Source organism: Schistocerca piceifrons, chromosome 4, assembly GCF_021461385.2.
Source record: "Schistocerca piceifrons isolate TAMUIC-IGC-003096 chromosome 4, iqSchPice1.1, whole genome shotgun sequence".
Classification (NCBI taxonomy): domain Eukaryota; kingdom Metazoa; phylum Arthropoda; class Insecta; order Orthoptera; family Acrididae; genus Schistocerca; species Schistocerca piceifrons.
Window position 1 is genome coordinate 391,531,516 of NC_060141.1, and position 26,155 is coordinate 391,557,670.

The 26,155-nt window shown below is 45.1% G+C and overlaps 1 protein-coding gene and 1 pseudogene across 1 annotated transcript in view; both read left to right on the forward strand.

Annotated features, from left to right (window-relative positions):
- LOC124795867 (mucin-17-like) overlaps positions 1 to 26,155 on the forward strand; it is a 423,417-nt gene that overhangs the window by 329,654 nt on the left and 67,608 nt on the right. Inside the window, exon 2 of the mRNA XM_047259949.1 lies at positions 13,264 to 16,478. Within this exon, the coding sequence (XP_047115905.1) occupies positions 13,264 to 16,478 (3,215 nt within the window). The remainder of the gene's footprint in view (positions 1 to 13,263; positions 16,479 to 26,155) is intronic.
- On the forward strand, positions 16,554 to 16,671 carry LOC124796768 (annotated as a pseudogene).

Here is a 26,155-nt window from a genome sequence, read left to right on the forward strand (position 1 = left end):
TACATTTCGTGAACTAACGCCCCGGTCGACCATTTATACAGGGTGGTCCATTGATCGTGACCGGGCCAAATATCTCACGAAATAGGCGTCAAACGAAAAAACTACAAAGAATGAAACTTGTCTAGCTTGAAGGGGGAAACCAGATGGCGCTATGGTTGGCCCGCTAGATGGTGCTGCCATAGGTCAAACGGATATCAACTGCGTTTTTTTAAAATAGGAACCCCCATTTTTTTGTTACATATCCGTGTAGTACGTAAATAAATATGAATGTTTTAGTTGGACCACTTTTTTCGCTTTGTAATAGATGGCGCTGTAATAGTCACAACCGTATAAGTACGTGGTATCACGTAACATTCCGCCAGTGCCGACGGTATTTGCTTCGTGATACATTACCCGTGTTAAAATGGACCATTTACCGATTGCGGAAAAGGTTGATAGCCGGCCGCGGTGGCCGTGCGGTTCTAGGCGCTGCAGTACGGAACCACGGGACTGCTACGGTCGCAGGTTCGAATCCTACCTCGGGCATGGATGTGTGTGATGTCCTTAGGTTAGTTAGGTTTAAGTAGTTCTAAGTTCTAGGGGACTGATGACCTAAGATGTTAAGTCCCATAGTGCTCAGAGCCATTTGAACCATTTTTTTTTTTTGTTGAAAAGGTTGATATCGTGTTGATGTATGGTTATTGTGATCAAAATGCTCAACGGGCGTGCGCTATGTATGCTGCTCGGTATCCTGGACGACATCATCTAAGTGACAGGACCGTTCCCCAGATAGTTACGTTATTTAAGGAAACAGGAAGTGTTCAGCCACATGTGAAACGTCAACCACGACCTGCAACAAATTATGATGCCCGAGTAGGTGTTTTAGCTGCTGTCGCGGCTAATCCGCACATCAGTAGCAGACAAATTGCGCGAGAATCGGGAATCTCAAAAACGTCGGTGTTGAGTCATCCATTGCACCCGTACCATGTTTCTATGCACCAGGAATTGTATGGCGACGACTTTGAACGTCGTGCACAGTTCTGCCACTGGGCACAAGAGAAATTACGGGACGATGGCAGATTTTATGCACGCGTTCTATTTAGCGACGAAGCGTCATTCACCAACAGCGGTAACGTAAACCGGCATAATATGCACTACACGGCAACGGAAAATCCACGATGGCTGCGTCAAGTGGAACATCATCGACCTTGGCGGGTTAACGTATGGTACGGCATTATGGGAGGTAGGATAATTGGCCCCCATTTTATCGATGGCAATCTAAATGGTGCAATGTATGCTGATTTCCTACGTAATGTTCTACCGATGTTACTACAATATGTTTCACTGCATGACAGAATGGTGATGTACTTCCAACATGATGGATAACCGGCACATAGCTCACGTGCGGTTGAAGCAGTATTGAATAGCATATTTCATGACAGGTGGATTGGTCGTCAAAGCACCATACCATGGCCTGCACGTTCACCGGATCTGACGTCCCCGGATTTCTATGTGTGGGGAAAGCTGAAGGATATTTGCTATCGTGATCCACCGACAACATGCGTCAGCGCATTGTCAATGTATGTGCGAACATTACGGAAGTCGAACTACTCGCTGTTGAGAGGAATGTCGTTACACGTATTGCCAGATGCATTGAGGTTGACGGACATCATTTTGAGCACTTATTGCATTAATGTGGTATTTACAGGTAATCCCGCTGTAACAGTATGCGTTCTCAGAAATGATAAGTTCACAAAGTTATATGTATCACATTGGAACAACCGAAATAAAATGTTCAAACGTACGTTCGTTCTGTATTTTAATTTAAAAACCCACCTGTTACCAACTGTTCGTCTAAAATTGTGAGCCATATGTTTGTGACTATTACAGCGCCATCTATCACAAAGCGAAAAAAGTGGTCCAACTAAAACATTCATATTTATTTCATATTTATTTACGTACTACACGGATATGTAACAAAAAAATAGGGGTTCCTATTTTAAAAAAACGCAGTTGATATCCGTTTAACCTATGGCAGCGCCATCTAGCGGGCCAACCATAGCGCCATTTGGTTTCCCCGTACAAGCTAGAGAAGTTTCGTTCTTCGTAGTATTTTCGTTTGACGCTTATTTTGTGAGATATTTGGCCCGGTCACGATCAATGGACCACCCTGTACAGGATAGTCAAATAAAACTAGACGGAAAAAAAGTAAGTAACCTGTTCATTGTTTCAAAAGTAACCGCCATAACTGTTAATACACTCAATCCCACTGTGGGACAAGACGGTCAATGACGACATAATGCCTACAGAACCGCGATTGTATCCAGAGGTGCACCTCTTCGTCCGAAGCAAATCGGCGGCTACGAAAGTCTTTGTTCGGGTTTCAAAAATATAGAATTCACTCAGGGACAGATGGGTACTGTGTGGTGGATGTGTAGGGGCTTCCCAACGAAACTTATTCAGCGTACTCGAAACAATCTTGTTAACATGTGGGCGGGCATTATCCTGAAGCAGAATGATTCTATCCCTCAACATTCCTGTGAGTTTGGACCTGATGGTGCGCTTCAGTTTTGAATAATTCCTACATTGTGTCGGTAACAGGATCATCAACTCAATATATTGTAATTTATTTATTAAGCTTTCCATCAGAGTTGCAAATCATATTTTTATTGGTGACTAGTTTCGACCTTTTCGTTCATTCTCAAACCATTACCTATATTAGGAGATACAAAATCATAAACAAAACATGAAATTCAGATCTTTTGTGACTTAACCTGCGTTTGTAGCGTTTTTCTGTACATAACACATTTTTTTTGCATCAGATCAATACAACGAATGTTATTCGACTGTATTATGGTTGTCTTTATACTTGTATATTCATGCATCGAAAGGTTTGTTGTTTAGACATAAAAATTTGACTGGCGCTTTCAGTTGTTTGTTGTGTGTCCATATGCTCTGTGTCTTAGAGACCGTAATGTTTCAACTAAATACATAGATGCTCTATTAGTAAAAGTCCAAGATATCACGCTATTTTATAAATTTCTGGTAAATCGTAAGGTAATTGCCTTACTGAATCATGAATCATTTTTAAAAGGAGCAAAAAAAAAAATTGTATTTAATTTCGGAATGTTCAGACATCAATTTGTCTGGCTCCTTAATCTTCCGTCTATATATTTCCCATTCTTCCAGTATGTCAAACTTCATTCGCTTGGGTGCCACGTGTAAAATTTTTGCAGAGTCCACGTACGCGCGTGGCACTGCGTTCCAGAAAGTCTGTGAACAGCGACTTGAAGGACCGCATTATTTTGGTGCAGGATAACGCCCACTCACGAACTGCCAAGACTGTTTCCAGCACGCTGCATAAATTTCGTTGCGGAACCCTTACACATCCTCCATACCGTCCTGATTTCTCCTCACACGACTTCCATATTTTTTGGAGTCCTAAGGGAGGACATTCGTGGCCGTCAGTTAGCTTCGTACGATTAAGCGCGGCCCTTGGTGCAATCATGGTCCCAGAGGCGACAGCGAACATTGTTTCATGAAGGCACTGACAGTCTTGTCTCACAGTGGGATGAACGTATTAACAGTTTTGCCGACTGCTTTTGAAATAATAAACAGTTTACTTTATTTTTCCCATCTGTCTCGTTTTCATGTGGCTGCCCGTTGTTCATTAATAAACGGCTGACCCGGTGAACATTTCCAGTTAGGAGCTGAGTATCTAACGGCTTCCAGAGGCAAGTAACAATTTATTTTCAGTATTTCATACAGTTATCGAGCGAATCCTAAAATTGAAAATGTAATCGTAACTGCTCATTAAGACCTATAATCTTACGTTCATTGTTTAACACAATAATTCAAGTGTTAATGCTAGAAACTGTATGTGTGCCTTGAGACAGAGAGCGCAAATTACTCAGACCATGTTAATCCCGTACTTGAGAATGAGAGCACTAAGTGAACTCCAACGATCTTTAAGTATAATTTCAAACATGTAATTTTTTCGCTGACATAGCCAAAAATCATAGTGGACAAAAATTTATCGCTTATTACATTTCCGCTGTTCATGCAGCAAAACTGTAGCGTTACATATGAAGTTTTAATTTGTTGATTCTTTAAACTAACTCTGTTCGCAAATCATTTTGCAGACAGAATCCACATATATGACTGAATCTACCTGCAAAATTACATGTAAAGATTTAGTGAGGTATGACATTTTATACACGGAAGAATCGAAGATAGGAATTTATTGGTTGGCTATAGGGTAAACGTAAACAAATCTAGATCAATGTAGATGGACGAAATGGACGGGCAAGTAGGGAATTTGAAATACAACTCTAAAGCAAATTGGCTTCTGCCGTCTTCGGGTAGCATCGCCGTCTCAAAACCGAGACGTGGTTCGATTCCCCGTATGGAGGAGGGTTTAAGATCTCGCATTACTTACTTGTATCAAATATACTTGTTGTGAAATGAGTGAACAGGGAAGCACTAGCTTTTGTGTTATTAATTAATTTCTTTGCCGATTATATAATTAAAAGAGGACTGTACACTAAATATGAACCGAATTGTTATATGCTATTTTAAACCGACTAATCCGGTATTCGGGAGCGTGTAACCGGTAATTCTGATCTAGGTTTTTCATGGTTTCTCTAAATCTATTAAGGCAAATGATTTCCGTTAAACGACCATGGCTAACTGTCTGCGTCAAATTTGTCAAATGCTGGTATACAACGAGGTGACAAGTGTTAGGGGAGACCTCCTAATATCGTATCGGATCTCCTTTTGCCCGACGTTTTGCGGCAGATAGACGTGGCATGGACTCAGAAAATCGTTGGAAGTCCCCCGCAGAAATATTGAGCCATACAGCTACTATAGCCGTCCATGACTGCGAAAGTGTTGCAGGTGGATGATTTTGTGCACGAACTGACCTCTCAATAAACGTTTGGTAGGATTCATGTCGGCGATGTGGGCGGTGAAACCATTCACTGGAAGTGTCCAAAATGTTCCTCAAACCGACCACAAACGATTGTGGCTAGATGACTTGGAGCACTGGCACCCATAAAAATTCCGTCGTTGTTTAGGAATAAGACGTCCATGAACGTCTGGAAATGGTTCAAATGGCTCTGAGCACTATGCGACTTAACTTCTGAGGTCATCAATCGCCTAGAACTTAGAACTAATTAAACCTAACTAACCTAAGGACATCACACACATCCTTGCCCGAGGCCCGAGGCAGGATTCGAACCTGCGAACGTAGCGGTCGCTCGGTTCCAGACTGTAGCGCCTAGAACCACACGGCCACTCCGGCCGGCCTGGAAATGGTCTCCAAGTAGCCGAACATAATCATTTCCAGTCAATGATCGGTTCATTCCATGTAAACATAACTCACACCATTCTGCAGCCACAATCAGCTTGTACAGTGCCCTGTTAACAACTTGGGGCCATGTATTCGTGAGATATGTGCATTTGAATCCTACCATCAGCTCTTAGAACTGAATTCGGGACTCATCTGACCAGGCCACGGTTTTTCCAGTTGTCTAGGAGCTGATCGATGAAGCCACGATAACAGGAGAGACGCCGGCGGTGTGGCCGAGCGGTTCTAGGTGCTACAGTCTGGCACCGCACACCGCTACGGTCGCAGGTTCGAATCCTGCCTCGGGCATGGATGTGTGTGATGTCCTTAGGTTAGTTGGGTTTAAGTAGTTCTCAGTTCTAGGGGACTGATGACCTCAGATGTTAAGTCCCATAGTGCTCAGAGCCATTTGAACCATTTGAACCAGGAGACGCTGCAGGCGATGTCGTGTTATTAACAAAGGCACTCGTTTCGGTCGTCTGCTGCTATAGCCTATTAACGCCAATCGTCACGCTATCCTAACGGAAACGTTCGTCGTACGTCTCATTGATTTCTGAGGTTATTTCACGCAGTATTCCTTGTCTGACCACTCCACACAAACGCCGCTGCTCTCGGTTGCTAAGTGAAGGTCGTCGGCCACTGCATTGTCCACGTTGAGAGATAATGCTTGAAGTTTGGTATTCTCGGCACATTCTTGACGCTCTGCCTCTCGGAATATTGAGTTCCGTAAGGATTTCCCAAGTGCAATGTCCCCTTCGTGTAGCTCCAACTACTACTACACATTCAAAGTCTGTTCAATCCCTCGTGCAGCCACGATCACGTCGCTCACCTGAGAAAACGACGTTCAAGGTTTGAGATATACGTTACGTGTCCGTTTTCGAGTAAGAGTTCAACTGAAGAGGCGGCACAATGACTAGGATTGAGGCTTCACACCTTCGTGCCCCGTGATCAAAACCCGATAATTATTATTTTTGTTTTTCATTTATCTACCTATGTCCATAGAAGATTACTATACGAATGTTTTCCATTGTATACTAAAATAGCGTTGTCCTTGTTCGTCTACTAGTTATTGGTGAATGAACTAAAAAGAAAAAGGCAATAAGTGAACGGAAAAATCATTTGAAATTGTTTTTGGTGAAATTCCTGTGACATACCTTGGCCCATATCAGTTGCGACGCCAGTTTTCGGAAAAGTGATCCGTTACGCGTGGTTTGCCACGGAATTATTCCAACGGGTGAAATCTTCATCAATATAAATGACGTCCCTTTGCCGAGTAAGATTCATACGAAGAAATGTCGCTGGGGCAAACCTGCCCTCGCGCAGTGCTCTTATTATGCGGAATTTCTATGTTCGAATGTTCCTATGATCGGTATCATCCAAGGGAATTCACCAAATCTTGCTGGAGAATAAACGGAAGAATAAAATACCGGTATAAGAATTAAGAACTGATAGAAGAATGAAAGATTGTAGCCCATGAAAATACCATAACAGGCATATACAATATACTAAGTGTATCACTCTTATTGTGAAACATAGTTGTAATTTCAGAATTAATATGACGCTCTGGTACCCCCTAATTTGGCTCTGAGCACTATGGGACTTAACATCTCAGGTCATCAGTCTCCTAGAACTTAGAACTACTTAAATCTAACTACCCTAAGGACATCACACACATCCATGCCCGAGGCAGGATTCGAACCTGCGACCGTAGCGGTCGCGTGGTTCAAGACTGAAGCGCCTAGAACCGCTCGGCCACCAGCGGTCGGCTATCCTCTAATTTGATAAGAAACTTTTAGGGACTTGGATAGATAATCGAAAAAATAAAATAAATGAAAACAATAAATGCGTTTCGACCAACGGACGCAAAAGTGAGGGACTGCGACGCTATCCACGTCAGCTGTCATATCGCCCTCTGAAAGGTATTAAAGATGCGTCAAAACTTTGACAGTCGTTTCCTCGGCAACGGTCGAATATCTAAGGATAAGCCGAGACACATGTTCGCCTATTTTTCTCCTCTTCCGTTAAGGGAAGTTTCTGAGTTTCTTGAAAATCGCGTTATTGCACTTTGCCGGCCGTTGTGACCGAGAGGTTCTAAGCGCTTCAGTCCGGAACCGCGCGACCGCTACGATCGCAGGGTCGAATGCTGCCTCGGGCATGGATGTGTGTGATGTCCTTAGGTTAGTTAGGTTTAAGTAGTTTTAAGTTCTAGGGGACTGATGACCTCAGATGCTAAGTTCCATAGTGCTCAGAGCCATTTGAACCATTTGAACTTGCATTTTTCTCCTCGTGAGTGTAAATTGGTAAAATTGGAAAAATCGTCAAAAGGCGGTGACCTCGGAGACCTAAATCGAAATGAGTGCATACATGGGGGCGCCGGACCTAGGGTGCAGTCTGTGAGCGTGGGACGTGTTCACACGGCTGACGGTAAGGCGCGCGCGGCGGCCAGAGTAATCCGTGCGCGACATCTGACGGGTCGCCGCCTGCGCCCATCAAAGGCGGCCGCCGCGGGGCGCAGTCGATGTCAGCATCGATTGCGGGCGGCACGTTCAAGAGTGGGGCCGCCCTGGCACAGCACAGCTGGCTGTGTTCCTGCCTGCTCCGCTTCCTGTCGCCACACAGAGCGAGGGCAAGCCACGGCCGTGATGAAGGCTCTCGACTCGTAGCCGGGACGGCTGGGACTCAAGTCCCCGTCTGGTCATACATATTAAGATATTTCGATGTTTACCTAAACCGCTTAAGGCGAATGGAGGAGGTGTTTCTTTGAAGAGGAGGCGGCCAATTTTCTTAGCCATCCTTATCCAAACGGAGCTGCTCTACATCGTCTGCCAACTTAGCTATGTGCTTGTCTCCCATGCATGCGGGCCCGGGTTCGATTCTTGCCGGGTTGGAGATTTTCTCCACTCGTGGACTTGGTGTTGTGTTGTCGTCATTATCATTTCATCCTCACCATCTTCACGCAAGTCGCCCAATGTGGCGTCGACTACAGTAAGACTTGCACTTGGCGGCCGAACTTTCCCGGATGGGACCTCCCAGCCAACAATGGCATACGGTCATTTCCATGCTCTAGTGGCCGAGCGGTTCTAGGCGCTACAGTCTAGAATCGCGCGATCGCTACGGTCGCTGGTTCGAATCCTGCCTCGGGCGTGGATCTGTGTGATGTCCTTAGGTTAGTTACGTTTAAGTAGTTCTAAGTTCTAGGGGACTGATGACCTCAGAAGTTAAGTCCCATAGTGCTCAGAGGCATTTGAACCATTTTGAGCCATGCTCTACATCGACATGCGTACGTACAGTGATGGACAAAAATGGCAACACGCAGAAGGAGTTGTACGACATATGCAAAAATTGGAAGAAGTGTTTCTGTTTATGAAAGATGATGTACTTTCAAATTTCGCGACGGTCATATAAGAGTGGCGCTAGTAGCGCCGTGAGCGTTAGTTGCCTTTGAGACTGGACGTAGTAAAGGAAATGAAATGAGCGTTTGTCGTCATTGGCCGGGAGGCCCCTTACGGGGCGGGTCCTGCCGCCTTGGTGCAGATCTCATTACATTCGACGCCACATTGGGCGACCTGCGCGCCGGATGGGGATGAAATGATAATGAAAACAACACAACACCCAGTCCCTTAGCGGATAAAATCTCCGATCCAGCGGGAAATCGATCCCAGGACCGTAGCATGGCAATCCATCACGCTGACCACTCAGCTATCGGGGCGGACACTGGACGTGGTGAGCTGATGTTGGTCAAGAATGCCTTTAAGGCGACAAAGACAGACTTGTCAACACCTCTTTGAGTTTGAACGTGGTCGTGTAATAGAGCTACGAGGAGCTGAATGTCCCTTCTGAGATATTGCAGAAAGACTTGGCAAAAGTGTAGCAACTGTCCATGACTACTGGCACTGCGGTTACGGGAGGGTACGGTCACAAGAAGACCTGTCCCGGACGGCCACGTGACATTACCTGGAGGCCTACGGCACTGTTGCATCGTACTGTATCTGCAGCAGAATTCTGAGCGGCAGTTGGTAACACAGTGACACAATGAATTGTTACAAATCGGTTATTTTAGGAACAGCTCCGAGCCAGACGTCCGTAGGGTGCATTCCACTGACTCCAAACCACTACCATTTGCGAATAGGGTGGTGTCAAGCGAGCCCTCATTGGAGGACAAGTTGGAGGGCTGTTGTGTTTTCTGGTGAAAGCTGGTTCTGGCTCGGTGCCAGTGATGGCCCAGTGTTGGTTAGAAGGAGGTCAGTTGAGCGCCTGCAACTGACCTGTCTGCATGCTAGACACACTGGACCTTCACCTGCAGTTATGATCTGGGGTGAATCTGCTTCCTTCGGTGAAGAACACGACGCACCATTCCATCTTATAAATGAGCCACTGACGGCGCCAGTGGAGCCGTGCACGTCGATGCCGTGGCGTGAGTGCAAGACGGGCTGGAGTTGTGCGTACCAGTAGTCCCACTGCCAACATCTGGTTCGCAGCAGTTCGTGTTGACACGTCTGGGCTCACAAGCCCTCTTACCTGTGCTGTGATACTGTCCTCTTTCCAGGTGTACTAATTCTTTCCGGGAGTATATTGTGTCCTTTTCAAAGGATGCCATTGAATGGAGGCGTGACTGGCAAACCACGAAAACCTGGAATAATGAACTTATTGAAAATCCAACTATTAAAGTTCCAGGCTTTCATTATCCTAGGGGAGATGTGGCTACAGCTTAATAGATTTCGGACTGGAGGAGGCATGTGCAAATACAACTTGCAAAAGTGGGGCTTTTGCACTGACGGTATGTGTGGCTGTGGTTATATTCAGAGAAAGAGGCACAGTGTAAATGAGTGCTCTAACAGACGTTTGCCTGTTGGTATCAAGAGTCTGCGAGAAGCATCCAACGAGGCACTCAATTGCAGTGAGTCTTCCGACGTTCGTGTGTAGTCTGGCCACTGAATGTTTATAAGAGGGTAGCCCATAAAGTAATGCACCGCATTTTTTTCTTCAACACTTCTTTATTGAAGATAATGAGAACTACACACAACAAATTAATGATGTTTTACATACCCTATGTTTCCACGTAATCTCCATGCTGTTGTATGGTCCTCCTACTGCGCGAAACAAGGGCGTGTGTGCCTTCTCGGTACCAATCTTTGTTCTGGTGGCGGATCCAGTGCGCCACTGTGTAAATCACCTCCTCATCGTCCTCAAAATGTCTTTCACGAATGCGTCTGTCTTCGCGAATGACAACATCAGCTCGCAGCAACATGTCAGGTGTGACAGCTGTGGAAGTCTCCTCGACCGCTGTAAATCTTGGAGCTCCGCCGAACCGCCTTCTGATGACCTCACCTGCAGTGTCCAGCGACTAACAGTACTTCTGTCGACAGTAGGTCCTTCATAGACTTTGCACAACCGTTTGCGACTATTCGCCACAGTTTCTTTCTCTGCAGTGAGAAATTCAATGACGGCACGTTGCTTGTAACTTACATCACCTACAGACGCCATTTTGAAACTGTACTGCAGCTACGATATCTGTCGGAAGTGACGGAAACTTGATGCGCTCACTCAGTAGACTTCAAATAATACATACGTAACGTTTCGCATTCGTAGCATTACTTTCGGCCGAGAAAAAAAAATGCGATGCATTACTTTCTGGGCAACCCCCGTACAACGCATTTCAAAAATACTATTAAGAACTTTGAGGACAAGTTCCTTACACACACACACACACACACACACACACACACACACACATCCATACATTCACACGCAAAAGTCGAAAATGAAAGCTCTTCGGATCTATGTTAATATTAAAATTTTTTCTTGTTTTGTTCTAAGGAACCTGTATCCAAAGTCCGTAAGAGTATTTCTGAGACATCCTGTATATTATAAATAGTTCCACATGTTGTTTAAGGACTACACCGCCATGTGATTGTATATTTCTGTATATTTCCTGTGTACAATCTAGAGTTCGGCTTTCATGCCATTATTGAGTACAATACTAAGCACAAGTATGTGAAAATAGAAAGACATAAAGTAAAAAAATTGAAAAAATTAGATGCAAGGTGATATAAAATTATGAGACATGCACTTACATTTTAGACCAGTAAGGTATTTTACTGTGTACTGTGCAATATGACATATTATTTCACGCCATTATCAAGTACAATGCTAGAAGCAAAACATGCAAGTAATAGGCCATAAAGTAAAAAATATTAGATGTAAGTTGATATACAACACGAGAGATGCACTTCTTAGACCGTTAACAATAATTTTCTATGTGCTGTGCAGATCACATATACACAGTTCATCACATTTACTTAACGTGATGTAAATGGAACAGAATCTACACTGATTGACATCACCTTCACAGTTACATCTTAAAGGCATATGCTAGTCTTGCGTTACCTCATTTGGGCTGATTTTCCCAGATACGATGTGCTTGTACGATGATGTGCTGCTTTCCTGCATGAAATTAATTTTGCACGTTTTGTAACATGTTAAGCATATGTGATCTGTGTATATGTTACCCTACATAATACACAGCAAAATATTCGTAACGGTCTAAGAAGTAAATGCATCTCTCGTAACTGTATATCAGCTTACATGTAATACTTCTTTTTTTTTTTTGCTCTATGGCCTATTATTTGCATGTTTTGCTTGTAGCGTTGTACCCGATAATGGCGCGAAATAATGTCATCCTGCACAGTGCATAGTAAAATACGTTATTGTTATAAAATGTAAGGGCATATCCGTAATTTTATACCAGCTTAAATCTAATATTTTTTAAATTTTGCAATTTTTTTAACTTTGAATCTTTTTATTGGCATATTCCTGCTTTCAACATTGTACTCGATGATGACGTGAAATTCGAAATCTAGACCGAACACAGGAAATATACAGAACTATATAACCCAGTGATGGTGTATTCTTACCAAAAATATTGTAGGACTGTGGCTCAGCCGCTTCTTCGGTCCAGATGTGTATTTATTTTTGTTAAATATGTGTAGCAATTTTGTTGCTGTAATTGGTGCACGCGATATCAATAATTCCGGCGTTCGCCTTAAAAGATTTTTGGAAACTAACGGGAAAGCTAAATCTGGGTGCCCAGACAGGGGTCTGTCCAGTGTCTTACCCCATATATCACGACACTCAGAGAGTTTGGCACAGATTCGTTTAATAAGCATGGCAGCGACCGAGCGAGGTGGCGCAGTGGTTAGACACTGGACTCGCATTCGGAAGGACGACGGTTCAATCCCGCGTCCGGCCATCCTGATTTAGGTTTTCCGTGATTTCCCTAAATCACTCCAGGCAAATGCCGGGATGGTTCCTCTGAAAGGGCACGGCCGACTTCCTTCCCCATCCTTCCCTAATCCGATGAGACCGATGACCAAGCTGTCTGGTCTTCCCCAAACCAACCAACCAACCATGGCAGCGATACAGCAATGTTCGTTGGACTCAAGGCGCTAGAGGAGAGGTGCTGTAGGACCACTACGTGGTTTACTGCTACATATTCCGAGAGGGTATGTTTCTCGAAGCGTCAACCAGCATACTACTTCCTATGACATATTTCTCGCGAAAAGACCATGAAGGTAAAATTAAAAAAAACATTGGTGCTCTAACAGAGACTTAGCGACAGTCTTTCTTCCCGTGCATTACTCGCGTGGACACGAAACGGAGGAAGTGACAATCGAACGGGAAGTAAGTCCCGCATACACGATAAAGTGGCTTATGCAGGATGGATGTAGATACGCTTGATGATAACGATGTTGGCCGGTCGTAAATACTACGGTTCATTGCTTCTTTCTGTTTCTAGCTTTCTAAAGAATATCGCAAACGGAAAAGCTATTTAGGCACAGATATCTGTTTTCCTTACTTTCAGTAGTACTCTAAATAAATTTGATTTTACGGATTATGTACTTTGCAGAATGTGTACAGCGAGCCGATTACTGTTTCAGCGCACAGCGCAGGTCTGTCGCCGTCTTCGACGCAGGGCTCAGATAAGCCACCGCTCATCGGCAACTCCACCGACGAGGACGCACTGCTCGACAAAGACCTGGTCATCGTCGACGCCAACGAGGTGAAACTCGCCCAGCAGCAGGATGGCGAAGCTGAGAAGAAGCCGGAAGCCGAGAGGAAGAAGTCGGGAGCTAGCGACAGCGCGGCCAAGCCCGTAGCGGCAGAGAAGACAGACGAGACCAAGTCCAATGTGTCCAGTGCGGGAGCCAAGTCTCCGGCCAGGAGCGCCGTGCGGCCAGAGGACGTCATCACGGCGGCCCCCGCGCCGGCGCCGGCTCCGGCGCCTGAGAAGGAGGGCGAGGGCGGCCCCAGACACGCCAGGAGGCCCTCGTCCTCCACCTCCAACGTCAGCCTCAGCAGCGCCACTGGGGCCGCGGCTGTTCAGCCCATAGCGTCCTTCCCGGAGACTCCCGAGCCTGCAAAAGCCGATAAAGCGGCTGCCAGCAAAGCTCCCGAGTTCCCCGCCAAGGCCGTATCATCCCCTACCGGCGTCGCTGCGGAAGTCAAGCGAGAGCGCCCGGCATCCTCTGAGAAGTCTCCCGTCGGGTCACCCGTGACGGCGTCGGTCGAGGTCAAACAGGAGTCCAAACCTGCTTCACCAACTACTCCCCCAGAGGCGAAGGAGACAACGAAAACCGATAGTCCGACTGGAGAACAGAAGCCGGTGTCTCCAGTCAGCGACAAGGATGCATCTACAGCACAGCAGGAAACTAAACAGGTGTCCGAACCTCCACAGTCACCCAGTGTGAAATCTCCAGAACTGGCTGCGGAAGTCGTATCAGAGTCACCTGCAGTGAAAGCCGAGGAAAAACCCGAGTCACCGACGACCGACGGAAAGATGACTCCGTCTAAATCTGATACACCCTCATCTGACGTCACTGAAGCGAAAGTAGCGATTCCAGAAGCACCTGCAGTCGTCGAGAAAGAGGCTGCTGCTACTTCTGCAGTACCTGCACCAGATGAGCCAACGCCTGGACCATCCACAGCCGAAATCAGTTCCGCAGAGCGCCCGACGTCAATACCTGACATCCCCTCACCGTCTCCAGAGACTGGTGAGCTGCCCACTACTAGTGCCGTCACACCGACCACCGTCCTAGTTACGCCATCAGCGGACGGTCCCGCTTCTCCGACTGCTGGCTCACCGGAAACGGGCGAGATACCGACGCCGACGGTCAGCATCACAGTGTCGCCCGCACCTGACAGGACGCCGACATCTTCCGACGACGAGGAACCGATCGTTATTCCCACACGGCAGAGGGTGCGAAAAGAGCCCACCGAAAGTCCGACGACGTCAGTGGATCAGGAACCTCTGTCTACGGCTGCACACGACTCCGCCAAACAGGCTACTGACACGGAGAGTGTGGATGAAGTACTTACCAGCTCTCCGAATAGAGGGCAGAGCGAGGCTACGACCGCGTCGATGGTGGAGAGCAGGCAAGACTCGCGCGCCGACACGCCTCATTCGGTGCTGGCCACAGCGGGCAGCGAACTGGAGGACTCCGCTGTAGACGAAGAAGTGCTGGGCGCTGCCGCTGCTAAGATACAGGCGGGCTTCCGAGGCTATAAGGCGCGCCAGGAATTGAAAAATGGCGCTACTAGCGAGTCTCAGGAAGAGAAGCGATCCGACGAGCTTAAGGATCAGCCTAAGGAAAATGAGGCACCGGAAGAGCCGGCAGTGCTGGAAGCTGCAGCCACCAAGATACAGGCGACTATCAGAGGACATCAGACGAGACAAAAACTCAAGGAAGAAGGCATCGTTGCAACGAAAAATGACAGCGTCGTAATCGATGCCAATGTGGATGCTGACAAAGGAACGATACCGAAGTCTCTGATTGGTAACGAAGACAAAACCGCCCTCGAATCGGCAGCCACAACAATTCAAGCTACTTTCAGAGGGTACCAGACGAGACAGCAGGTAAAGCAGGAGAAACTGCAAGAAGCTGCGAAGGACGAACAAATACCTGGAGAAGTTGTGTCTACGGATCAAGTAGCAAAAGATCAGCAACCGGTAACTGAAGAAGTTAATGAGGCTGTCCTTTCGGACAGTGACCCCTCTGCTTTGGAATCGGCAGCCACTACCATTCAGGCAACTTTCAGGGGCTACAAAACGCGACAAGAACTTCAGAAAGAAGGTAAGACGGAAGCTACAGAGGAAAGTGGCAAAGCCAAGGATGTCGTCCAAGAGAAAATCGAAATGGAGGAAAGGAAGCCGGAGGTTAAGGAACTGGAGGAGAAAAATGAAACTCCAAAGCCCGATTCCAAAGAAGAAACCGTCGAAGCCAAAGGGACTAACCTGGAAATTGGGGGAGAGAAGACTGAAATTGAGGCGGAGAAAGATGTTAAGGACGTCAAAGTAGATAACGCGTCTGTTATCGAATCGGCTGCTACGACAATTCAAGCCGCGTTCAAAGGCTACCAGACGCGGCAGCAACTAAAGAAAGAGGAACTTATCGATGCCGCCAAGGATATCGCCGACGATTCAGCGGCAGCTGTCGTCACGAAGACCGGAGACGCCGTCCGAGACGCAGAGTCGCCAGTTCTCGAGTCGGCCGCCACTACCATCCAGGCTGCGTTCCGGGGCCATCATACGCGGAAGCAGTTGAAGAACAAGGGAGACGTCGATGATAAGGAAGAGAGCAGAGCGCAGGCGGAGGACGGAGTTAGCACCACGCAAGCGCCGGAAGTGTCCGGCGCTACGGACGAAGCGGCACTGCACGCTGCCGCAGCATCTATACAGGCGACGTTCAGAGGTTACAAGACGCGCCAGCAGCTCAAGAACGAGGGAGCAGGGGGAGAGCCCGGTGAAGCCACGCCGGAGCAGCCCAGCATCGAGCAGCAGCTGGCGGAGGCGTGCCAGGAGGCTGGCGCGAGTCCGGCCGCGGCGGATCTGGAAGCGGCGGCGACGACCATCCAGGCCAACTTCCGCGGCTTCCGGACGCGCAAGGAGTTCCAGCAGAGCCAGGCGTCCAACTCGGAGACGGGCGAGGCAGCGGTCCAGCCGCCGCCGGCTCCGCCACAGGAGGGCGCCGCCTACCACGAGAGGGTGCTGGACGCCGCCGCCACCACCATACAGGCCACCTTCAGGGGCTACCAGACCAGGCAGAAGGTCGCCAAGCCTGGCGACAAGCCCGAGACAGCGGCAGGCGCTAAGCAGGTACCTTGTAACGAGGTTCATGTGCGTCAGTAACTTTTAACGGCATGGATTTAATGCTTAATTATAAGATTAACTGGCAACAGCCTTGCTGCAGTGGATACACCGGTTCCCGTCAGATCACCGAAGTTAAGCGCTGTCGGGCGTGGCCGGCAGTTGGATGGGTGACCATCCGGGCCGCCATGCGCTGTTGCCATTTTTCAGTCTCGTGATGCCAACTAAGGAGCTACTTGACCGAGAATAGTAGTGGCTCCGGTCAAAGAAAACCATCATAACGACCGGGAGAGTGGTGCGCTGGCCACACGCCTCTCCTATCCGCATCCTCAGCTGAGGATGACACGGCGGTCGGATGGTCCCGATGGACCACTTGTGGCCTGAAGACGGAGTGCTATAAAGTTAACTGAATTTTCCATCGGTGCTTGGCAGAATGTGACAATAATATTAAACAGGAAAATACTTCCAAATGTTCTGCCACCAAACCGTCTCACAACACCAGCTTATTTACAAATCTTCCACTGATGAATGTACACTGAGGAGCCAAAGAAACTGGTATTCCTGCCTAATATCGTTTACGGCCCACCCGAGCACGCAGAAGTGCCGCATGTACTCGACTGATGTCTGAAGTAGTGCTGGAAGGAACTGACACCATGAATCCATAAATCCGTAAGAAAACAAGCGGGTGGAGATCTCTTCTGAACAGCAAGTTGCAAGGCCTCACAGATATGCTCAATAATCGTCATGTCTGGGCAGTTTGGTGGCTAGAGAAGTGTTTAAACTCAGAACAGTGTCCCAGGAGCCAATCTGTAGCAATCCTGCACGTGTGGGGTGTTGCATTGTCCTGCTGGAATTGCCCAAGTACAATGGACATGAATGGATGCATGTGACCAGACAGAATACTTACGTATGTGTCACCTATGAGAGTCGTATCTAGACGTATCAGGAGTCCCATATGATTCCAGCTGCGCACGCCCACACCATTACAGAGCCTCCACCAGCTTGAACAGTCTCCTGCTGACACGCAGGGTCTTTGCATTCATGAAGATGTCTCCATACCCGTACACGTCCCTCCGCTCGATACAATTTGAAACGAGACTCGTCCGACCAGGCAACATGTTTCCAGTCATCAAGATTCCATTGTCGGTGTTGACGGGCCCAGGCGATGCGTAATGCTTTGTGCCGTGCAGTCATCAAGGGTACACGAGTGGGCCTTGGGCTCCGAAAGCGCACATTGATGATGTTTCGTTGAATTATTTGCACGCTGACACTTATTGATAGTCCAGCACTGAAATCTACAGTGCGGAAGAGTTGCATTTCTGTCACATTGAACGATTCTCTTCAGTCGTCGTTGGTCCCGTTCTTGTAAGATCTTTTTCCGGCCGAAGCGATTTCGGAGATTTGATGTTTTACCGGATTACTGATATTAACGGTACACTCGTGTAATGGTCGTATGGGAAAATCGCCACTTCATCGCTACCTCGGAGATGCTGTGTCCCGTCGCTAGTGCGCCGACTATAACACCACGTTCCAACTCATTTAAATCTTGATAACCTGCCATTGTAGCAGCAGTAACCTATCTAACAAATGCGCCAGACACTTGTTGTCTTACATAGGCGTTGCCGACCGCAGCTGCCTGTTTACATATCTCTGTATTTGAATACGGATGCCTATACGAGTTTCTTTGGCGCTTCAGTGTATAAGATTAGCTAATTTTTCAACTGTGCTTGGCAGTATATGCCAACAATATTAAACAGGAAAACATTTCCTCATGTTCTGCAACTATACTGTTTCAAAACACTAACTTATTTACAGATGTTCCATTGCTGAATGTACACTACTGGCCATTAAAATTGCTACACCACAAAGATGACGTGCTACAGAAGCGTGTTTTTTTTTTTTTTTTTTTTTTTTTTTTTTTTTTTTTTTTTTTTTTTTTTTTTTTTTTTTCAGTCTACTGACTGGTTTGATGCGGCCCGTCACGAATTCCTTTCCTGTGCTAACCTCTTCATCTCAGAGTAGCACTTGCAACCTACGTCCTCAATTATTTGCTTGACGTATTCCAATCTCTGTCTTCCTCTACAGTTTTTGCCCTCTACAGCTCCCTCTAGTACCACGAAAGTCATTCCCTCATGTCTTAGCAGATGTCCTATCATCCTGTCCCTTCTCCTTATCAGTGTTTTCCGTATATTCCTTTCCTCTTCGATTCTGCGTAGAACCTCCTCATTCCTTACCTTATCAGTCCACCTAATTTTCAACATTCGTCTATAGCACCACATCTCAAATGCTTCGATTCTCTTCTGTTCCGGTTTTCCCACAGTCCATGTTTCAGTACCATACAATGCTGTACTCCAGACGTACATCCTCAGAAATTTCTTCCTCAAATTAAGCCCGGTACTTGGTATTAGTAGACTTCTCTTGGCCAGAAATGCCTTTTTTGCCATAGCGAGTCTGCTTTTGATGTCCTCCTTGCTCCGTCCGTCATTGGTTATTTTACTGCCTAGGTAGCAGAATTCCTTAACTTCATTGACTTCGAGACCATCAATCCTGATGTTAAGTTTCTCGCTGTTCTCATTTCTACTACTTCTCATTACCTTCGTCTTTCCGCCATTTACTCTCAAACCATACTGTGTACTCATTAGACTGTTCATTCCGTTCAGCAGATCATTTAATTCTTCTTCACTTTCACTCAGGATAGCAATGTCATCAGCGAATCGTATCATTGACATCCTTTCACCTTGTATTTTAATTCCACTCCTGAACCTTTCTTTTATTTCCATCATTGCTTCCTCGATGTACAGATTGAAGAGTAGGGGCGAAAGGCTACAGCCTTGTCTTACACCCTTCTTAATACGAGCACTTCGTTCTTGATCGTCCACTCTTATTATCCCCTCTTGGTTGTTGTACATATTGTATATGACCCGTCTCTCCCTATAGCTTACCCCTACTTTTTTCAGAATCTCGAACAGCTTGCACCATTTTATATTGTCGAACGCTTTTTCCAGGTCGACAAATCCTATGAAAGTGTCTTGATTTTTCTTTAGCCTTGCTTCCATTATTAGCCGTAACGTCAGAATTGTCTCTCTCGTCCCTTTACTTTTCCTAAAGCCAAACTGATCGTCACCCAGCGCATTCTCAATTTTCTTTTCCATTCTTCTGTATATTATTCTTGTAAGGACCTTCGATGCATGAGCTGTTAAGCTGATTATGCGATAATTCTCGCACTTGTCAGCTCTTGCCGTCTTCGGAATTGTGTGGATGATGCTTTTCCGAAGGTCAGATGGTATATCGCCAGACTCATATATTCTACACACCAACGTGAATAGTCGTTTTGTTGCCACTTCCCCCAATGATTTTAGAAATTCTGATGGAATGTTATCTATCCCTTCTGCCTTATTTGACCGTAAGTCCTCCAAAGTTCTTTTAAATTCCGATTCTAATACTGGATCCCCTATCTCTTCTAAATCGACTCCCGTTTCTTCTTCTATCACATCAGACAAATCTTCACCCTCATAGAGGCTTTCAATGTATTCTTTCCACCTATCTGCTCTCTCCTCTGCATTTAACAGTGGAATTCCCGTTGCACTCTTAATGTTACCACCGTTGCTTTTAATGTCACAAATGGTTGTTTTGACTTTCCTGTATACTGAGTCTGTCCTTCCGACAATCATATCTTTTTCGATGTCTTCACATTTTTCCTGCAGCCATTTCGTCTTAGCTTCCCTGCACTTCCTATTTATTTCATTCCTCAGCGACTTGTATTTCTGTATTCCTGATTTTCCCGGAATATGTTTGTACTTCCTCCTTTCATCAATCAACTGAAGTATTTCTTCTGTTACCCATGGTTTCTTCTCAGCTACCTTCTTTGTACCTACGTTTTCCTTCCCAACTTCTGTGATGGCCCTTTTTAGAGATGTCCATTCCTCTTCAACTGTACTGCCTACTGCGCTATTCCTTATTGCTGTATCTATAGCGTTAGAGAACTTCAAACGTATCTCGTCATTCCTTAGTACTTCCGTATCCCACTTCTTTGCGTATTGATTCTTCCTGACTAATGTCTTGAACTTCAGCCTACTCTTCATCACTACTATGTTGTGATCTGAGTCTATATCTGCTCCTGGGTACGTCTTACAATCCAGTATCTGATTTCGGAATCTCTGTCTGACCATGATGTAATCTAATTGAAATCTTCCCGTATCTCCCGGCCTTTTCCAAGTATACCTCCTCCTGTTGTGATTCTTGAACAGGGTATTCGCTATTACTAGCTGAAACTTGTTACAGAACTCAATTAGTCTTTCTCCTCTTTCATTCCTTGTCCCAAGCCCATATTCTCCTGTAACCTTTTCTTCTACTTCTTCCCCTACAACTGCATTCCAGTCGCCCATGACTATTAGATTTTCGTCCCCCTTTACATATTGCATTACCCTTTCAATATCCTCATACACTTTCTCTATCTGTTCATCTTCAGCTTGCGACGTCGGCATGTATACCTGAACTATCGTTGTCGGTGTTGGTCTGCTGTCGATTCTGATTAGAACAACCCGGTCCCTGAACTGTTCACAGTAACACACCCTCTGCCCTACCTTCCTATTCATAACGAATCCTACACCTGTTATACCATTTTCTGCTGCTGTTGATATTACCCGATACTCATCTGACCAGAAATCCTTGTCTTCCTTCCAGTCAGTCAGTGTGTTCTGATGATATCTGTGCAACACCTCTAAAGTTTTCATTTACTGGTAGTCGAGGACTGAAGTCAGAGTAAAAAGCTAAGAGCTTGACGGAAAACTGGTTGTGAAGTAGCATCCAGGTGTGCAGGTAGATCTAGAAAGCGAGGTCACTAATCAAATGATGACACTCCTCTCCGACGTATTGAAAAACGTTTTCCAGCACATGTTCTAGCTTCAAAGGAAAATGAGAAAATAACAAAAACGTGGAATGTTTATGCATAAAAAATATCAGAAGAGTATCAAATTACCAACTCAAAGTGTGTGATGTGGGACTGCGAGCGGCTTCCTATTTGGAAATCTAGCAAACACAGAAAATATTGACTCTCTGACTAAGTTTTTAGCAATTATGATGTTCTAAACATTTTCAGGATTTGTAAATTCTGCTATGTTTAGGCGAAAGAAGCAAATTTTAATAAAGATTCACCAACTAAGAATCTAATGGAGTTAAAACTGTGACGCAGTCCTGAACCAGTGTATAATTAAACTAGGAACCTGAGGACAAGACAAATCAATAGCTTATCAGAAATCCCTTTGTCGGTAGAGAAGTAAACGTGCAATTTCTCAAACTGTGTTATTGAAATCCTCCAGTAATTCTCTCTCCACCAACTACCGATACCAACTACCGATGGCCCCTAAAAAATAAGTATTCCATTGCAAACAGTAGATATGGAATTTTCGAATATTAACCACACACAAAAATAATCTCCTCTATGCCTACTATTATTTTCCATAACACGTTTCGATATTTCAACCTATTTCAAATTATAAACTTTAAATTAAATAATGCTAAATAGGAAATAGTTTCTAATGTTCTGCAAAATTATTTTATATTTATTTGGTCACGCACCGGCTTTCGACTTCTTAGGCCATCTTCAAGTGACAATTGAGACGGTGTGCCACATATGCCAAACATGGTGTAAATATCTTAATTTGTTTGGATGCTGTAACACATTAAAGTTGTACCGTACCTTTTCAGACACACTGTACTTATTCTGGAACTGGAATCAATTCTGTTATACACATTTGAGCAGCAACGATTATGTTATGTGATTCTACAGGATTTACTTCGGATTCGAGCAAATTGCTACACCAAGAAGAAATGCAGATGATAAACGGGTATTCATTGGACAAATATATTATACTAGAACTGACATGTGATTAAATTTTCACGCTATTTGGGTGCATGGATCCTGGGAAATCAGTACCCAGAATAACCACCTCTGGCCGTAATAACGGCCTTGATACGCCTGGGCATTGAGTCAAACAGGGCATGGATGGCGTGTACAGGTACAGCTGCCCATGCAGCTTCAGCACGGTACAACAGTTCATCAAGAATAGTGACTGGCGTATTGTCACGAGCCAGTTGCTCGGCCACCATTGACCAGACGTTTTCAGTTGGTGAGAGATCTGGAGAATGTGCTGGCCAGGGCAGCACTCAAACATTTTCTGTATCCAGAAAGACCCGTACAGAACCTGCAACATGCGGTCGTCCATTATCCTGATGAAATGTAGGGTTTCGCAGGGATCGAATGAAGGGTAGAGCCACGGGTCGTAACACATCTGAAATGTAACGTCCACTGTTCAAAGTGCCGTCAATGCGAACAAGAGGTGATGGAGACGTGTAACCAATGGTACGCCATACCATCACGCCGGGAGATACGCCAGTATGGCGATGACGAATACACGCTTCCAATGTGCGTTCACCGTGATGTCGCCAAACACGGATGCGACCATCATGATGCTGTAAACAGAACCTGGATTCATCCGAAAAAATGACGTTTTGCCATTCGTGAACCCAGGTTCGTCGTTGAGTACACCATCGCAGGTCTGTGATGCAGCGTCAAGAGTAACCGCACCCATGGTCTCCGAGCTGATAGTCCATGCTGCTGCAAACGTCGTCGAACTGTTCGTACAAATGGTTGTTGTCTTGCAAACTTTCCCATCTGTTGACACAGGGATCGAGATTTGGCTACACGATCCATTACAGCCATGCGGATAAGATACCTGTCATCTTGACTGCTAGTGATACAAGGCCGTTGGGATCCAGCACGGCGTTCCGTATTACCCTCCTGAACACATCGATTCCATATTCTGTTAACAGTCATTGGATCTCGACCAACGCGAGCAGCAATGTCGCGATACGATAAACCGCAATCGCGATAGGCTACAATCCGACCTTTATCAAAGTCGGAAACGTGATGGTACGCATTTCTCCTCCTTACACGATGCATCACAACAACGTTTCACCCGGCAACGCCGGTCAACTGCTGTTTGTGTATGAGAAATCGGTTGGAAACTTTCCTCATGTCAGCACGTTGTAGGTGTCGCCACCGGCGCAAACCTTGTAAGTCCCGCAGATCGATCTATCTATATTCTAGACGCTTCAACTTCATTGTCGAACCATCCATGACTTATGACACTGCTACTGTATGCTTCGCAACTTCCGAAGGATGTTTCAGTGCACTCCTCATCAGTATCCAGTTCTGGCCACGAAAAAATACATTCAAAATCAGTCCAAGAACACCGCTTAAGTGACCAAGGCGTATTTACACACGCACATGTAACAGCTACCAAGTAACCGCATTCAAAATTGACGTTTTATAAACCTCCCAGCTGTAGAAGGCGGAGAGAACGCTGAAATAGTTCCGATGATGCTAGCAGAGTGCAGCACCAACTGTAAGATTTTTTTAGATGTTTATATGTTTTACATGTTTATTTGTTAGCCTTATAGAATGTTTACCATGCAGTTGGCTTCTCAGTTGAATTTTCACGTGTATTTTAATTAAATACATTCACTTTTTAAGTCATTTATAAATTGATGATTCTCATTACTTAATTTACATTATAGTAGATCTCTTTACATACCTATGCAATTATATAAAAATAAATACACAATCTCTTCGAATATATATTTGCAGTTTCAAACTGTGCAAAGTATAATGCACTGTAAAATATATTATATATGTAATAACTACCTTTTATATGAATGAAAAAGTATATTGGGATTCTATATGTGATTTGTGTAAGTACACAGCCGTGATACTCTTATTTATAAGTACTCAGTGTTTTTCCTCATTATACATGAACTTCAAATCACTTTGTAAGTACTGCTACTGTACAACTAGTTAATATACGTCTTATTTTTAAATTACACCCCTAACACTATCTTAAGTTTATTTACTAATACATCTTCAGGCTTAATTTTTTGTACCTATTATATGTCAGTGACAGCCTTGACAATGTTTCTGGTACTGTGTAAATGTAAGTTATGTATGTTCTCGGAGTAAATTTCTGTATATTTTCTTTGACGTATATTAAGTATTTATACATGTGGAGACTTGGAAGTGTCATTATATTGCACTGACTGAAATGTTTCTTACAGGGTTTTCTAGGACTCAGTCCTCGAATACATTTCAATATTTTTCTCTGTCATCTGAAACACAATTTATAGCCGATGAATTTCCTCATAACAGAGCCCCATACTGCAGCTGTGACTGAAAGAAGATATAATAACTAAGAACCAGTAAATTTTTATTCATAGAATATCTTAATTTCCGAGAGTTCCGGAACCTGTACAGAAAATTGGAATAGAGATCAACATAAACATAATTTCCGCCCTTTTTATTGCATGTTGTACCACCATACAGCAAGACCTTCAGAGGTGGTGGTCCAGATTCCTGTACACACCGGTACCTATAATACGTCAATTGTTTAGTAGTTATATCTTTAGCACTGCGAATAAATTCATCTTTGACAACACCATGTACAAAAACATCTGTGAAGTGTTTATAAATATGTGTGTGCAAATGTACATCTTGAATGAAGTGCCATTTACTAAAATGATAGAGAGAGGAATATTTGCCGGTACTAAAGCGTTAAAAATACTTTCCTTGGATTTTGTAGTAAGTTTACACTGTTCATTTTCCACTATTTTGTACATATTTTCCGCGTTCGACTTACGAAATTCATAACCTAACATTAAACCTTTTCGTGACAGGAATATGCATTTCAACACATTCAGGAGTAGAAATGACATATGTATTGAGACAAATTACATCTAATGATGGACCCTCACGGTCCGAAATGAATTGTGTAGTTAATAAAACACGAAAAAGGTTTGACTGAAGGCGTTGTTTAATTCTTACCACAAGTGTTTTGAATACAGTCACGTTCTAAGCTGCAAAATACGGATAAAATTTAAAAAATTACTTTATTAAGCTTAATAAACAATTATATCATTTAAATTACAGGTATTGTACAAGACGTTCTTACACACACCGACGGAAAAAAAATCGCAAAACAAAGGAGTTGTGCGAATAAATAAACGTTGGTAGGTGTGTATCTGCATCTGAAAGATGATTTCCATTTTAATTTCACGCCAGTCGCATAGCAGTGGCACTAGAAGCGCCACTGTGAGGATAGAAATCATGTTTACTTGAAGTACACGCTGTAACGGCCGCAACGTTTAGTTACCTTTCACATTGGACGTGGTGAGTTGATGTTAGTTAAGAATGCCTTTAAGGCGACAAAGATGCCATTATCAGCACCTCGCTGAGTTTGAACAAGGCCGTGTAATAGGGCTACGGGTAGCTGGGTGTTCTTTCTGCAGTAATGTAGAAAGTCCTGGCGCGAATGTAGCCATTGTACGTAATTGCTGGCAGCGGCGGTCACGCGAATGTACGGTCGCAATAAGACCGGGCTCCGGACGACCAAGTGGCACTAATGAGAGGCAAGACCCTCGTGTTCGGCGTGGGGTACTGGTGCGTCGTACCACATCTGCAGCAGCAACCTGAGCAGCAGTTGGCACCATGGTTACGCAAGGAACTGTTACAAATCGGTTACTTCAAGGACACCTCTGAACCAGGTGCCGTGTAGTGTGCATTGCACTGACCCCAAACCATCGCCATCTGCGTCTTCAGTGGCGTCAAGAGAGAGCTCATTGGAGGGCAGGGTGGA